Source organism: Numida meleagris, chromosome 2, assembly GCF_002078875.1.
Source record: "Numida meleagris isolate 19003 breed g44 Domestic line chromosome 2, NumMel1.0, whole genome shotgun sequence".
NCBI classification, from domain to species: domain Eukaryota; kingdom Metazoa; phylum Chordata; class Aves; order Galliformes; family Numididae; genus Numida; species Numida meleagris.
The window spans coordinates 126734597-126752761 of record NC_034410.1 but is presented as its reverse complement, the minus strand read 5'-3'; the positions used below and the strand labels follow the sequence as shown (position 1 = coordinate 126752761).

The 18165-nt window shown below is 36.1% G+C and overlaps 1 protein-coding gene across 7 annotated transcripts in view; it reads right to left on the bottom strand.

The window, feature by feature from the left end:
* The window catches only part of VPS13B (vacuolar protein sorting 13 homolog B), a 421101-nt gene that overhangs the window by 177277 nt on the left and 225659 nt on the right, over positions 1–18165 (bottom strand). For 4 of the 7 annotated variants that reach the window (XM_021386662.1, XM_021386664.1, XM_021386663.1 and 1 more), the window contains 5 exons: positions 17838–18058; positions 12975–13181; positions 2558–2729; positions 1458–1572; positions 245–386 (listed from right to left, as the gene is read on the bottom strand). In XM_021386662.1, coding sequence (XP_021242337.1) covers positions 245–386; positions 1458–1572; positions 2558–2729; positions 12975–13181; positions 17838–18058 — 857 coding nt within the window. Of the gene's footprint in view, positions 1–244; positions 387–927; positions 995–1457; positions 1573–2557; positions 2730–12974; positions 13182–17837; positions 18059–18165 lie in introns of all 7 variants that reach the window. The other 3 variants (XM_021386667.1, XM_021386668.1, XM_021386666.1) reach the window with 2 other exon arrangements.

Genomic DNA, 18165 nt, shown 5'->3' with positions numbered 1-18165 from the left:
TCTGCATTGGTTTGTGAATCATTAACCCTCATTCCCATATCCAGTCAAAACTGACTAACAATTGTTATAAAATACGAAGGATAAGAGGGAAATAATACAACTAATGTAATCAGTATATGCAATAATTATATTGAGTACAAAACCAATTGAGATTACATTCAGATTTTTGTTTATTTATTTTTAACCTAACTGGTGCTTATTAGTGGAAGTCCTGTAGGAAAAATAAAATTAAAAAGATTCTTACAGAAGGAAAGAAGCCAGAGAAATTGCTGAAAGGGTCCTGCTTGCTGATGGGTCGAACCAACAAGGTACGTCTGTTCAGCTTGTCAGTACAGGAAAGAAATACACCTCCATATTGCCCCAGAGACCAGGAATCTTCCCCAAGGCTTAAGGAACAAGGCATGGAAGAATGGAAGACAAATATATATATATATATTTAATTTGCTATAAGCAAAAAAAAAAGTTTATGTTAACCTTGCACAGTTCTGTGTAACAGCAAGACAAAGCCTATTCCATACCTTTTCCTAAAATGCCCAAATTCAATTAGATGACGTAAAAATCTGGTATGAAAAGAAACTTTGTAAAATGTTACATGAAAAGACAAGCTACTACAGGATGCAAAGACAGGAAAATATAACAGAGTCCTGCAAAAAAGAAAATGACTTACCCCTCAATGTTCAGTAGGTAATTTTATTAGAATCAGGAGAAGAATGATTACAAGAATCAAACTGTCTAAGAAAAGCTATAGGCAAATACATTACAAATTCACAGTACTGTTTAGAAAAAATCAATTATTAAGAACTAACATGTTGCTTTGTACAATAATTCTTGTAATCACTCTTTTTGACACATAAAAGAATAAAGAAAACTATGTTGCTTCAGAAGAATTTTTCAGGTAAGCACTTTAGTTTACTAAAGAAATCTCACCAAAAGCTTTTCTCTGCATTGCAGAAAGATTCCTTCAGAATATCCTGACTGCCAGCCTTCCCCTGGCCTGGAAGACAGAACATTCACCTTATCTATTCTCTGCTTTTGGCTTCAGTCTGAAGAAATTTAATGATGGAAAAGGGTATTCTGAAGAGACTACGATATGTAACTGAAAACAGTAAGAACTTTTGTCAAGCAAAATTAAAACAGAAAACAAAAAAGCTTCAAGATAATTTTAACGAACAAATTTAAACTAAAATTTGAACTTAAAATTAGTTTTTTTCTCACATGGATCAATAGAGTAGCAAATGTGTACCCTAACATGTAATGACTTGCATGTATTTCTTTGGAATTGGCTATAATTCTAAAAAAATGTATTTCAGATTTCAACATCTCAAGTAATCAAAATCAATCTCATTTAAAAGAAATTCAACAATAATCTTAAATTCAAGTTAACAAACAAGAGAAAAAAACACAACTGCCTCCTTCTTTCAGCCTGAAATTATAACCATATAACTCCCAGAAATTACCTGTTTCTGTAATGGTCAATATTGAAACTTTCTATTTTACATTTGATTTTGGTATATACATCCTGCATGTCCACCGACGCGCTGAGATCTTCTAACTCACTGACAACACAAACCTCTGCAACAGTCAAAGGAAATTAAAACTATTAATCTGAAACTTGTAAGTTTATAAGCAAGGAATAAATGTGGGACACTGAAGTTTATAAATAGGATAAGGCTATCTCTACTCAGAGATTTGTCATAAAGCCCAATTTCATTCACTGTCATACTGATAAGAACCAGAAAAAATCCTGTAATCAAAAACTTTCTTTTAACAAATGTGTAGAGACTTATCTATAGAATTTTTAGTTCAGATTTTCATAACTCCTGTAAAAACTACAAAGATATGTAACACTTGAGATTTCTTTCTCTCATGTAATTTTTTTTATCAAATGTTTGTGTACATCTCTTTGAAAATTAACTTAATCGTTAGTATGCTTATTTTTTCAGTTACATGATTAACAATGTTAACTGTTAGCAGGGAGTGTTTCCGAGCAAAAACAGTCCTGCCATACATTTATAAAATACAAGTGCCCTTCAATTACTGTCCAGATGATAATCAAGCTAATCTAAAAAAAGAAAAAAGGTAATTGTGTACCACATATTTCTCTTTTTAATGTGAAGATAAAACCTCTAAAGACCTGAGGGGTTATACTATGATGATTATGCTCAATTTCAGTTTGAAAATATCAGTGCAAAACTACATGTCTATAGATGGACACACAAAAAACATACTACTGAATAATATCAAAATGGAGTATAATTACTACTGAGACAATAAATGTAGTCTTCTGTTAAGTGAAATAACTGACTCATTATCAATTTAATATAATAATTTTTCCATATGGAAGAGGAAGTTTATGCCAAAAAACAGTGATGAATTCTGATTACATACACCAACATAACTACAGCTTCTGACTCTGGTTTAAAATGCAGATCCAACTAGTTATTTTTATACTAAATACTGTCTGATATTACCAATAAATGTGCTGAATTGCTAATAGTGTGTCATGAAATAATGAACAGAACTTAAAATAATAAATAAGGGAAAAAATGTTGAATACCTGTGCCATTATTTCTAGGGTCAGGAGCAAATAATTTTATAGTAATTTTTGGCAACATCCACTGCATCCACAGGCTGACACGTCCACTTGAGACTCCAATATTACTTGTAGTTTGTTCCAGTGTAATAGAGTCTGAGAACGGAGAGTCATCACCACCCTGAAGAGAATCACTCTATGAAACAGAAGTAACGGCTGAGAAAAAAAGATAGTATTTGCTTTTCATCACAGCCTACTTTTCTTCCATCAAAATTGATGCAGACTTGCCATATCATATACATGTATTATAAATACAAGCAGATTCACTGTTAGTGTATTGAAAAATAGGTAGAGATAATGAATTTTGCCAAGATTATATGATAAAACTGTGACATTCCATGACTTTATTCCACTTGGTGTAGTGAAATTTCCTCATTAGTTTACACTACTGACATGCCAGCAGCACTAAGGAAAAGACAGGTTGATAGGAATATTCTGAAATGCAACAGGAAAAGGGAATAATCAAGCTTGTGCACTTCTGAAGGGCAAAAGATGAGCTGTTGGAGGTACCAAAAGGAGAAGATCTCAGAATGGGACTTCTATACCACATGTACTTTTTTGCTCCCCCTTCTTCCGTATGTTTTCTTTTAATAAAGGGCCTGGAGCACGTCCCCTGTGAGGAAAGGCTGGGTGATCTGTGTCTGTTCAGCCCTGAGAAAAGAAGACTGAGAGGGGATCTTATTAATGTTTATAAGTATCTTAAGTGTGGGAGACAAAGGGACATGGCCAACGGTCAGCGGTCTGTGGGGAAAGGACAAGGGGAAACAGCCATTAACTGGAGCATAGGAAGTTCCGCACCAATATGCGAAAGAACTTCTTCACGGTGAGGGTGATAGAGCACTGGAACAGGCTGCCCAGAGAGGCTGTGGAGTCTCCTTCTCTGGAGACATTCAAGACCGGTCTGGACGCTTGCCTGTGCACCCTGATGCAGGGGGCCTGCTTTGCAGGGGGGCTGGACTCAATGATCTCTAGACGTCCCGTCCAACCCCTACAATTCTGTGATTCTGTGATTTCTTGGGAAAATGATTTTGCAAAACAATAGCTTTGTGTAAAAACTTGAAATGTTTTAATTGCAACTTTTTAAATATTTGTTTAAGATTTTGATTGTCACTTGCAATATTCTTAAATAAATGATCTCTTGGCAAATGAGCTTGTAGAAGCTTCTGAGACACCAATAATTTTTGCTCATTCCCTTCAGTACAAAGGGCTCAACAAACAAGACAAAAGTTTATATTTTCAGACAAAGAGCATGACATACGAAAGATACACCGAAAAACTTGTTAGAAAGGCATATCAGAGGCCAGCATGTAAGTTCTGATAATTCTTCATGGGGAACCTGAAAAATTTACCAAGATGACTTCACCAGATCTTTCCTTTGCCAGAAGTTACTGCATCCAGACAGAAAAGATGCAAACATATAATTCCTCCTTAGTTCCTAGTGTTTACAGCCTATTCAGCTCAATGCAATGGACACATAGGTCACTAATGTCAACCAGAAGCCACTAAAAATCCATCAGCATCTGCTCTTCTAAGCCCACTATGTGTTGCAAGTTTCCTTCACTATTCAAGCATAAAATGGACAAGAGAAAAGTATTGCCACTTTAAGTCATTGAGACCACATTGTTTATAAGATTTACAGACCAATAAAGACCCAAACTTTTAATGAAGGTTTTGAGCATTATGAATTGTATATTACAATAGACAACATGCTTGGGAATTTTGAGATTTACCTAATGACTAATCATGATGATTTATGTGGAAGACAGCTTGCAATCAGGCGCACACAGAAGGCATTGCACAGTTTGACTGAATCAACTTTAACCTGTTGTCATGGTTTTATGATTTTTGTGATCGGTTTTCCACATTATAACATCATGTAGTGCACTGGGAATTTAAGAGTTAATGCTTCAGTTCCGTGGAATGCCAATTTTCTGGGTACCTGGTTCTCAGAAGAGAAGAAGAACTACATACCCCAGAGGACTTTGCATTCAGAGGGAAAGATAAAACTCCATGCAAGTCAGAGACGCTCTTTTACTCTGCCTGGCATTGACCGCGTGTTCCCCAGCCGTCTTGCCTTCAGTTTTACACTAAGGCTTTTGGTTTTGGACAGTCTCTCTCTCTCTCTCTCTCTCATTTTATTTTATTTATTAGCCTCATTTCCAATTATATTGTATTATACTGTGTTATCTTGCATTCCAATTTATATTTAGTAAATTAACTTTCCTCCTCAGATCATTGCTGCTGTTCTGTTTTCAGGCCCATCTCCCATCTTCCTACCCTTTCCCCTCTCCCCCTTTCCCAGGGCGTGGGTCCGTGGGTCCCCTGCCCCATTAGCCATAGAACTGGGCCAAACCGGCCTGTGAACCATCGACACAGAGTTATCTCTAGATCTGTGTCCGTGACACCTGTCAGGCAACAAAACAATAACGCATTCACGTCAGGTCCTGAAAAAAAAAACTAATTTCAGTAGCAAAAGTTAAAATCTGAAAATACTTGATTCATTCTGCAGTGTAAGACTGCGAGTATGGAAATTCTGTTAACAATCTATTTTCTGGATAGGTAGAACTCATCCCAAACCAAAGAGCTCATACGGGAGCATTTATATTGATAGATCACATTTCCAATCAACTCAGGCCTACAGTTTAATTACAGGATTTCAATAACGTATACATGTTCTCTTATCACCATACTAACCATAAGACAGGACAAAAAGGTAGGTCAAAATCTTAAAAATCGCACAATATCCATTATGACTTTGAGCTATTTTGACAGACACCAAACGCTGCCCTCCAAAAGCTTCCAACACCTTTGTAACCAGTCTTTGAATGACACCCCTAAAAGATGACAAATCTCTTGCAGGAGTTTCACTGTGTCTGGAATCAGCAGTACTTTGGAACAGGGGATGCCATAAACAAGGCAGCTGCAGAGGCAGCAGCCAGACAAGGACAAGCTCCTGAGATGCTCAGATGGCTTTCACAGGGTATCAAGCAATGGAGCTCAATTAAAGGTCAAGGAATGGGTGGAACAATACTTATTTAAACCTGATAATATGTTTATTTTCAGTCAAGTCAAAGATCAAGCCAATGTTGCCATGCTGTGGACTGACTTGCTGCTCTCTATTTTCACTTTATAAATGCATTTTTTTTTTTTTTTAATTTGAAGCATTTTAGACATTATTTTTGTATTGCTGGCACACTTAATTTGCCAGATTGTAACTTTCCAACTGTGATGGAGGGAGTAGGAGAGAGACAGTCTCCTCTTACCTCCATACACACATCCATTCTCTCAATGGACATGTTCCAAAGCGCTTGTTTTATGAAAATCACTTTTTTTCCAAAATTTTGGCAGTTCTCTACATTTCTGATAGTCAAAAAAGAAGAAAACAATAGTAAATTACATTTAAAGTGGTGCAGTTAACAGCAAATGCATACTGCTACCAAGGCAAATTTTGCATTTTATATTTTTTCTTCTATTTTCACAATGTAATGTGCTCAGATGTTTCAAACATTTTGTTAACTTCCTTTTCCACGAAGAGCTGTTTTTGTTTAGTGGTTCGACTATATAGATAACTGTTCTGCAGAAAACTGAAGCAACCATTTTCCCCCACTTTCTTTTAGCTCATTTTTCAGTAGATATTAATTGATGTACTACACTTCATGAAGTATCAGCCAGTTGGCAGAAGGCTACTTTTAACAGTATTTGTGAGATTCTTGAAGAACTGTGTCTATGTTGCATAAACCCAGACATATATAAGAAGCAAATTAACACAGGAATGTGCAATCAAATTTAAAAGTAGCAAACACTGAGTTTTAGGGGACATGTTCCCTACTAATGACCAAACCCATTAAAACTACGAAGTTTATTAAAAAAAGAACAGAGTTACATCTACAAGCCCAGATGCATCAGTTGAAACTGCTTCTTTCTTTTCTACGTACATAATGCTTTGGAACACACTTTATATATAATATGCTATAATCAAAAAATGCAGAGTTGAGGAGAAGAGGCCAAGGTGCTTGCAGTTTCTGTTAGTACTGCTGGAGCTGCGCTTGTGCTGGCATGAATCCAGTCATGTTTGTGCTTATGGCTGTCTGATTTGCAGATATTTCTGTAGCATGTGAGGTGGATGTATTAAAAACAATTCAAATGCTGTAGCACATAGTTGTGTAGATGTAGAACAAAATTTCTTTTAACAACAACAAATTAAGACTTATACAGACATGTATTTCTGGAAGTGAACTTGAAAAAGTAAACCAAGCCTTGCATGTCTAACAGTCAAATGGAGGCTGTTGTGGATGCCCCATCTCTGGAGGTGTTCAAGACCAGATTGGATGGGGCCCTGGGCAACATAATCTAGTACTTGATATAGCAGTTGGCAATCCTTCCTGTGGCAGGGGGGTTGAAACCTAATGATCCTTCAGGTCCCTTCCAACCCAAGCCATTCTATGATTCTATGATATAAAACACGGGCACGGAAAAAATAAGCATCTTGATCTGCAAAGGAAGCAATATTATCATAAATAAAAGAATTGTGAACCTCTGGCCAGAATCAGAGCACCAAGGGACTGTTTTCACAGCAGAGTAAGTGGGAGGTCTGACACCTGGACCTTCAGTTGTTAGATTTTACAGCTTGTTTGACCACAGGGCCTGCAGGTCCCTATCAGGGCCTCAACTCAGTTGTGCTTAGCTTTGTACCCCAATTCTGAACTTGGGTTACTGCATGCCCATCTGGCATTCCATGTCACTTGTGTGTTCTGTTGCTTGCACTAGCCAGCTTGATGACAGAGCTAAAACTGCATTAAGCTGAGTCCTGCAGAGATAACCTCTTCTGTTTGCAGCTGTGCCAGCTGAAGAGCTTATCGACAGACAGCCCCAGCTGTTCATCACCATGTCTCTGTCAAAGGTTACTGGCTCCTATCTCCTACTTCAGCAGTTCAATATCAATGTGTTATCCACATGTTTTCCTACCGTTCAAACATACCTAAAGAGTTGAATTGGCCCATTCTCTCTCTCAGTAGCAAAAGCAATACAGATGGCTCCTCTGGAGGCAGAAGCAGCTACACGACTATCCTTTGAGAGGTGAAAAAAGGATTCATTTCTTCTTAAATTTATGTTAATGATACTGCATCCAAAACCATTGGGCAGAGGCACAGGGAGAAAGTGATGGGCTGCAGAGTAACTTGTCTTTGTTTGTTATTTATTTAATAAGCTCAAATTCTTAGAATTTTTTTTTGCACCGAAAACTAAAACAGAATTGAAAAGACAGCACGCTCTTGTTTCTCATGCAGTTTCAATTTTCTTTTTGGATTTTCAGCACCCAGCGTGGTATTGTTAAATATGTTTATGCATTAATTTTCCGCTCTGTTTCCAGATCTACAGAAAAATCAAGCCAGAGTCAGAAACACTGAGTTATTTTCCCACAACTTCTCATGCCAAGTCCTAAAATATACAATTTAATTCTTTCACCAATTGTTGCAAACTGACCAATATACCAAGTTTATTTTCTTAGCAGAATTTATCTTTATTCATCAGGAAGAACCAAACATGTGAGGCCTTCATCCTTGGCCTGCCTAAAGCTCAGGGATGATCACAGTTTGGCCACACTACTGCTATGCCTTATCAAAATAACTTCTGCGTTCTTGCTCAATCACTGAGTTTCCCCAAGGACTAAACACTTCTACCACTGTTTGTACTTAAGTAAACAGTAACAAGTGGCCTGTTGTAGTCTGTACTACCTCTGCTCTTGCTGTTCCAAAGGAGGGATGGTAAAAATGATTAACTGTTTCCATCCCTCCAGTACTTAAGCCTGGATGATTCTCTTCCTTACCACCACCCAGAGTAAAATTCAGTAAGCTACTCAGCTTTATCCATGTAGGAGCGTGGTATTCACTATCAACCTGTCAGCATGGGAAGAATTACACACAGCTTGAAATACAAATCATCCACAGGCCATATAAACAAATTACTTCTTTTGCTGTTTAATACAAATAGTTGTGAGAGTTCATTTCTTCTTATCCATTTATAGCAAGTCTGTTGCAGTTGAAAGAAGTTTTAAAAAAAATAACTCGTTCCCAAAGAACAAAGTAACACATTAATCATAAAATCTCCGAAGTTTTTTTTAAAAAATTACCCATTGCAGCAAAGTAGTTTTGTTAGTCACATACCGAGATTTCAAAATTAAAAAAGTATAGGAGTATACAAACAACATACAAACTCTGATAAACAAAACACAAACAAGGCTTCCCCAACTCTTGGAAAATGTCCCTAAGTCAAACATATAAAATATATATTATTAATTACTCCATATACTTCATTGCTGTTATATGGCTATAAAGATACGTACCTGCAAGCTGCAGCAGTGGGCAATGCACTCTATTTTTATATTTTACCCCCTCCATTTTTTCTATCAAAAATACTTTTGTTACAGTAGTCTGAAAACAAGTTCTAATTTACAAATACAGGGTGGTATCCTTTAATTGAAACAACACAGACCTAAATTCCTTCCCACGCTGCTAGTAAGTGCAAGCCAAAATAAAATGCCTTCAAATTACTAACAACCAAAATATGCCTCTATCAGTAAGCGATACTGGAATTTTAAAGAATATAGAGACAATAGATCGTATTTTCATACTGGTCTGCAGTACTTGAGTACTGAAGAAGACTCCATGATATATGGAGATGACAAGCTTAAGGTTACTCAGACACTCCTCACTCCATTTTTATAATTTTTTAATTTTTTTTTTTAATTTTTCCAAAAGGTACACTGAAAAATCTCAGCCCTATTTTTGTACAAGATGATGCAACTGAATTCTAATGTATTTGTTCAGATTTCACTAGTTAGGCTCTTACGAACAAACAGGGCATCCAGATAAAATATCCTATATCTAAGATAGATCCATACATGGACAGACAATGGAAAACAATGTTTTTGTATCAGACCCAGAAGAAAAACTTGGCATCATTGGAAATTGTACGGTAAAGCAGGCTACCATCTGTAGCCCATTAGGCAATCTGACAGGTAGAACTAGCTGCTGTACTTCACAGGAGACAAAACAATGAAGAACTGCAGAGATTTCTTGCCTACAAGGCCTATTGTCTTATTTTGACTACTTCTATGGCAAAGGAATAGTTGGACAGCATTTTTTCTCTGTATATAGATGCCTCTCAGATGCATATAGCAACTATGTATATTTGAAAATAAATTCACATAAAGTCTATTCAGACTATGACTAAGGCTTTCAGCAAAACAAAGCATCCCAAAGTATCAGCTGAAGATGGCAGAAGTGACTAGACTGCCACCTCTTTATTCTACCCTATTTGAATAAAGAACTCAGATTTCCTGATTATGCTCCGTAAAGGAAGGTATGGTGACTGTAATTAAGTTTGCAAATGGAAGCAAGGAAACTAAGTGACTACGTACTCTCAAAACAAAACAAACAAACAAAAAAGGAGAACATTAGCTAATTTTCAAATACATACATTTTTTACTTCTCAACAATCCTTATTTCAAGGAACTAAACAGCAACAATGTCACTAATTAAAATCTAGCTAGTACTTTGATACTAGGAGATACGTTTAATAGGTTCAGAGACAGCCACCAGCCACAGAAGAAAATGCACTGTAGAAATACTTCCAATCATTAGGTTACCCATTATTTAATTTATATTGTCTGCAGCAGTGTATTAGAACAGTGAGAAGACAGTGAGGCTCCTTTCATTGTTTCTTGCCAGTTGGCCAAGTATGGCCAGTTGGTCACAGACAGAGCACCTTGAGCTGAGGGCTCTGAATGGACATGATGGACACGAGCTCTATTCCTATGTCAGTCCTTCAGCCATGTGAACAATGTGGATTCAAGCAAAGGTTTTCTCCTGTTTATATATTTTTTTCTCCTTTTGTGTCTTAAATAATATCCTCCATGAACAGCCAGACTTTTTAATTTACTTATATTGTCTAGCACTATGATACATTCCTTTCAAAGCAATTTTCAAATCTTGGTTGTAAAGCACTTTGTCAACTCATAAGTACTTTACTGCAAAAAATAAAAAACAATAAAAAAACCAATATTAGTGCCGTGTATTTTAATACAAGTTCCCAATCTAACAAGATGGAGATGGTGATCGTAGCTTCAGAGTGGAAAAGACTGAATACAAATCTTAGTTTGTTAGCTACTTCACCAAACTCCATTTAGATCAGGAGAAAACTGATTTAGCTAGAGTACAATATTTGTTGAGAAAAGGAAGAAAATGAAATACATGATGAACAATATTTTGCAAGCAGAAGAATATGAATGCTGAACTCAGGCTTATATTGCCAAAACAATCTTGGTAACATATGGATTAAAACAATTACTGAATCAGTATCGAGTAATGCTCTAAGTACAGAATGTACTCTAAATACTGCTCTCTATATAGAGAGTCAAAACCAAATTGTTATTTATAAAGTTGGTGGTTTCTGATTTTAATGAGAAAGGAATTTGGTGGGTAAAAAAAAATACTATCTTTGCAGCTATATTTTTTCTTACTATTGTTGCTTACCTTCAATTTTTTATCTGTGACAAGATTTTTCACTATAGAGATCACATGTACATAGAAATACACAAAACATAGGCAAGCCAAACAATTTAGAAATTATTATTTTAGTGAAATGTCATTAGAACTGAAGCTCTAGCTCTAACACCTTTTAGTGAATTACTTGTATGTGTGTGCACATCATGCTTATGTTAAAGTAAGCACTAGGAATCACCGTTTCATTCTCTCCAAAACCTGGAATTACTACAAGCCACTCACAGAGTTAAAGAAATCCTGGCCAAATGTTGTTGAACTATAATTGCAGAGAGCATTCAAATTGCCAAGCATCTGCCTGTGTCCTGGAACTACAAGGAATTCCCAAATCACTGTGTTTATCCCAAGAATGAAACCAGTCTAAGAAATCTACCCACCTTCAGAAGTCTCCCAACAATTCAAGGTCAGGCTGGAGGGGCTCTGAGCAACCTGATCTAGCTGTAGATGTCCCTGTTCACTGCAGGGAGTTGGACCAGATGACCTTTAGGAGTCCCTTCCAACTCAAACGATTCTATGATTCTTTGAGCTTTATGTTAAGAATTAAACATTGCATACATTTAATAAACTACTAGTACCTTAATCTCATCTTATGCATTTACAGGTCGGTGCCAGAGTGCAAACAAAGTCACCTAAGTCTGACAGAGGGCACTAAGAAAATCACAACTATTTGGCCTCTTCAGTTGCACAGCCTCCTGTGACCACCCATTCTAATGTACCATCTAGCTGGTGAGCTCATGATAGTCATGGATTAAATTTAACATTGCATTAGCCTTCTTTCCTCCCTATGTTTAAGAAACAGAACTCCTTCTCATGCCTCAGAATAACATTTTACAGTCTTAGGCACACACAGAGATTAAGATGAGGTACCATCTTGCTCCAGGCAGTTACACAGTGCTGTAAATTAAGGAAGCAGAAAGACATAAAAACAAATGGACAATCTTTCTCATATTTGAAGCAGAATACCGAAATCCTCATATGACAGAGTTCCAAACACACCCCTGAGACAAGGGACAGCTGGGACAAAGGAAGCAGTAGAGCTCTGGAAGCAGCTCACAGATAGAAGATATCAATGCCTGGGTGGATCCAGTGTGAGTGGACTACTGGGTAACCAGCAATGCCAGCCCTGGGAACCTCCACATCCCCAGTGCCTCTCTTGGCTTGCTAACGGCAGCTCTGCACTATCTCAGGCTTTGTTCCAACTGGCTTCAATACAACAGGCTGATTGCTACTGGGAATGATGCACAAGCAGTACAGGTACCAAAGTACTTCAAAAACATCAGTTACTGTTCCAAAAATTCCAGACTTGAAAAATACCCTATGCTTCTTGTATGAAAGCACTAACCATAATTTTCTTCAAAGAGTTAATATTCCTTTTTTTTCCAAGAGAAACAATTTAGCCAAATAAAAAACATAGGTGACTTAGTTTCAGCTGGGATGGAATTGTTTTCTTCAGAGTGTCTGGTATGATGCTATGTTTTGGTTGATAGCAATGTTGATAACACATCGATGTTCATAGTTGCTGCTAAGCAGTGTTGTACATAGCCAAGGCCATTCTCAGTGAATAGCCCAAAAAGCTGGGAGGGAATGGAATTAGGACAGGGACTGCGTGGTTCTCAGCCACCTGCCAGGTTAAACCACAACAACAGGAGAAACATTGCAATCATTCTTTTTCTTCCACCAAACTGAGTTCACCAAGTGATCAGGGCAAAGCTACTTTCCATAAGGACACCACTACTCTATCTTGATTATTTTCACTTGTACATGGCTGCACTCCACACCTTGTAAATCAGTATTCATGTGACACAATTTTTAAGAAAACTTACCTCTGTAGTGGTGCCAATGTCAGCTGACGGGCTGTACGTGCTGGTATCTGGTGGAACAGTACCAATGCTACTTTTAACTGGAGAGCTAGGAGGAGCAGGTCCCGTCATGGTTTCAGTGTAGACAGAAGACTGGTAGAGAATTCCTCTCCTCTGAATCTTATTCCAAACTTTGCTTGTGATCTCCACCAGTTCATAAAGAAGCTGCACCTGAAAGAAAAAAGCAAATTAAAGGAAGCATTTCTTAATGAGTTAAGGGAAGATGATCAAAATCAAAGTCCTCCGAGTCTTAAAATGTAGTGGAATTTAAATGCTCAGAACTGCTCTAATAAGCAACTTAATTGCAAATAAAATAATTAGCAGCAAAGTATAGTGATTTTGATTAAAAATAATCACCTCTTTGTCTAATATTCCACTGTGTAGCCCATAAAAACACAACCAATAATCTGGCCTCGTAAAACTCTTACTAACAAATTTTAACGATTAAACACAAGCAATTTCTGGCATATTTCATTTGTGCAGATACTGCCTCTAGAAAAAGGCAACATATAAACTTTATAAATATTAACAATGCAAAAAATATTCATTTAAATGGTATTAAAATGATGATCCCATGCATCACATGAAATTGTTCTATGTTTTAGGAAGAACATCCGCTATTAAACTTAATAGTCTCTTGGCATATGTCCTTCCAATATTCACAAAACATACTGTTTAACTTGCATATTGTTTGACTCTGTTCTAAGATATTTACACAAGTTTTTGTAAATAAGAATTAATCATGGAATTTCTATGACAACACACTGCAATATACTGTATAAAACAAGCTCAGGGAAAACTGCAAACAATATACAAGCAGATCCACAGCTGCATACCATACTCAACTTGCCATTATAAAAAATGGAAATTGTCATATTTTTAAGAACTTTAAGCCTCAGGACACATCTACTCTATGAAGCTAGCTTCTTATGTGGGCAGAACAGATGCAGAAAAACACTGCTGTCAATCTACATTTGATATAAAACAGTGCTTGATTTTGTGTGTGAGAGTGTGCGATGAAGTCTCAAAGAACATGCTACAGTCCTTTCCTAGAAGGTTAAGTGCTGGAATTTTATAAAAACCTTCTTAGTTCGTCTTGGATTTTCTTTTGAACTTTCAAGGCTTACACTGAGCAGGTCATATACTCTTTCGACGGAATTTTTCCCTAAACGAGATAAACTCAGTACTTATTTTGATCTTCACACATGGAGCAATCTACAGACAAACAATGAAGCTCCTGTTTCACTTACAGCAAAAACTTCATTTAGCTTTTCTTTAAAACGTTTAATGTTTCTAGTGCTCTGATATGCAGTGATAGTCTTTAAATTATTAAATTTTTCCAAGTTTTCTTGAGAGTCTTCTATGTACCTCAGGAAGATCAACTAATAATGCCCATTTGACTGATTTGATTGATTCAGTAACATAACATTAACTGGTGTTGACATTTTGCTGGCAAAACAATCTCTAGAAAATTAATAGGATACAGACACACATACAAATCATACATGTTTACAGCCTCCTCTCCCTCACAATATTTATTGGTCAAGCGACCAAAGGATAATTTAAGCTGTGCTTCTCCAGAGGAAGCAGGGCTTTGAGAAACTTAATTATGCTACTGTTGCTAAAGTCCCAAAATAAAACAAAAGAAGAAATAATGCAACTTCTGTGTTTACATGCATGCTTGTTTACAGCCTGGAGAGGTTTGTCATTAGTTAATCCAGTACTGAATAGTTTAGACCTTACTGGGATTGCAACAGCTATAATCACTAAAGCTAGTAATTACTTAGGTTGTCAAATAGATTATTTGTTATAATTTTTGAGGCTGGGATCCTTGCAGCCACTCTGAAATAGCAGCTATTTCAGACAGCTATGGCCATATCTCAGAACACTGCCAGCAGCCAATAAGCCTATTAGTATGAACCTAATGAACTTTATCACCTGAAATCAGACACAAAGTGACCAGTTCACAAAGAAAAAAAGCATACTTTAACAAAGAGAGTTGATGAAGAGAGATGTTAAAAAGAAGGAACTACAAAAACACCTTACTTCAAAGCCTCCTTAAAATAAAAATAAGATACATTTGTATACGTAAATAATATTCAAAATCTTCAGATAAAGAGCTGATGCTGTGTCTTTGATTAATTTTAATACACTTAGTTTTATTCCAGTGGTTGTTACTCATTGAAATTTATTTCTGCTAATCGTGTGGGTAGATTTTTTCAAGTGAGTACCGATGTTTTAAAAATCCATTCATCATTATATCAGATTTAAGGTAAGAGTAAGGTCTCTCTTTATTAGAAGTATTTTGGAGCAGAGCATTACATATATAAGTGTGTCTAGAAATCCCTATTCAAGAGAAGAAAAATTGTATGATAAAAATAGGAATAACTTTGTCAATATTTGTTAAGAAAAGTTTCCCTCTCTCTCTGCTTCCAATCCCTTTGCAGCAAAACCACACATAACTCAATAAGACCCCACTGCCTACTTGGCAAAATCTGTGAAGTTCAATATGTTACAGCATTTTATTCTTAAAAGATGCTACTATAAAATTGAGAGCAGTACAGCAAAAGGCAACATCTTGACAATTTTGCACATAAAGTATTGACTTTACAGCAATGTGACCATCAGAATATGGTTTCACATTAAATCATAGTAGTTGTACAGTAGAGTACTTCACTTTTGCCACTGTTTAACAAATTCACCAAGTATCACCTAATTTAAAGTTGTCATTTGCAGAGAAAATATAGCTTGTCATTCTAAAGAATAAATTTCATAGTTACTCTAAGGTGAATTTATAAATATAAAATGCTGTTGATGTGATTGTATTTTCCATTGTCTGTTCTTAGACATCTGCTTAAAAAAGACTGATTTTCTTTCTCCTTTTGCATAAGTAAAGTAAGGATAAAAGGACAGCTCAAAGACCTTCACTAAACTCAATTTCTCCACATCTTTTTGGTAATTATAAAACTTCAGTTAATGAATAACATCCTACTGTACAAGAACATCATTTAAGACAACAATATTTGGTCTATTTGGTCCGATACTCCAGTGTACAACTTCAACATGTCACTAAACCCACAATGTTATGATTTACATGGAACTCGAAAATGTGTTTTCCTTATTCTGTTTTCCTTCTAATGAGCAATTCAAATTCAGATAAGGCTTCCATTTACAACACCATTTAGCTTATAAATTTAACACAGTTAACGTATTCTGCATATTCACTGTGAGTACAAATTTTGGAGAATTAAAAGAAATCAGAGTTGATCAGACAATTTGCTGGAATTCCACTGAGAGCATACCAACCAAATGTAGCACACTTTTTTGCTTTATAAACACCTCAAAATATTTACAAAACATCTGAATTGTTGCAATATCCTAATGAAATCTGCATAGTTCTGTTAGTATAGAATAAGGCAGGTTTTCATGGTATATGAAATTCTTGCATGTTTAATGAATTAACATTATGGAAATACCACAAGGTTACATAGTAAAGCTTCAAGAAGTCTTGAAATACAAAAAGTATAACTGACAGCAAAATCATAATTCCATCCTTTATTTCCACATTTATAACACAGTGACAACCTTTAAAATGAGCAATCACACCTGTCATACAGATTTACAAACTTGAGTAGACCTTGTTCGGGCTGTTCAGTTTCAAAATTTAATTTGCCATGTCCAGTGAGCAATCTCACTCTGTTCAACTCTTTTATTAGTGAATATGAGCTCATCTATTAGAGAAGACAATGGCATATAGCAAGTGAGTCAGAAGTAAGTTGGATGGAAGTCAGTGAATGGAGTTGGAGACCACACAATGAGGATAGAATTAATGGGTAGTTCAAAACACTTGCTTCATTCATAGAACACAGAACAAGGAAAAAGGAAAATAGCATGTGACTGGGGAGCATACTGTAATAAGTATACCCAAGGGACAACATTAAAAATACACCAGCCATCACTGCTTCAGTACTCTCATACTTAGGCCATAGGCCCAGCAATCTTTATAAATATGATGTGTTGTGTATCAGATAAAAATGATAATACTCTGTGTTCTTCTTCCTTCTTTCTATTAAATAAAGCAACAAACTGACCACCTTGTCCACGGTGTCCTTTGAAAAATCTTACACTTTAGGGAAGACAGCAGGTGAATGTAGAGCTCTACTCAGACCTAAGCATACTTGCAATTCCCACAAACAAGAGAATTATTTCCAACACTACTGTTGTTCATACATTGCAACTGTCACAAAAGTGTTACTCAATGTACAGTAAAGAATACTCAAAATTTTGCATACATAATCTACTCTTCTTTGATTACAGTAAACTTGATCCAACTCAGTAAAATACAGGGCGCACTTTCTGAAAATCTAACAATCTCTTCTAATAAACATATCAGGTCATAACTTATTTTCAAACATTCATATTCTTTCCATACTAAAGGAAAAACTGTGTCCCTAAAAACATTTTATGTTCAAAGAAGTGCTCGCTCTATGAGAATATGGTGAAAAAAATTACATTAAACCATTTCAATATAGGAATCCACAGTGACAGCACAAAAGCACTGTAGCATTTAATGGTACATCTGCAATTCATTTCATTCCATTAGCCAAAAGATGCATTTATACTGTAGCTATTACATTTTGAGAAGAGTTTGAATTACAAAACTTGAGAGAGCTTCAAAGCAAATCTTAATCTAAGCACCTTGATCTTGATGGCCCAGTTAAAAAATAAAAAAAGATAGAAGAGAACCTCTTCAAGAAAATGGAGAACAATTGTACTTAAATCAAGTTATTTTAAATTTCCCTTCATAAATCAATTAAATGTACCAACCTGGGGGTTCGAGAATTTTATTTCAAGGGACTCCAGGTCAACGTGAAGGCAGACGACAAATGAGTGCCTGGATTCTGGCCCTGAAGCAACCAGTTTCTGGGATGTAACAGCTAAAGTAGAAGTACAGCCCATTGGTTCCACTAAATTAAGCGTCATCTGTTGTCCAAGAAGAGTATACATACTGAAATGATGCAGACTCACAGTCCATGGAAAAGCATCACCTAATGGTGAAAAAGAAGGGAAAATAGTTAAAATTTGCATCATAAATACTAGAATGCTTTTCTTAAAACTTGGTAAAGGCCTTATCGTTAACCTACTTAGAAGTCAG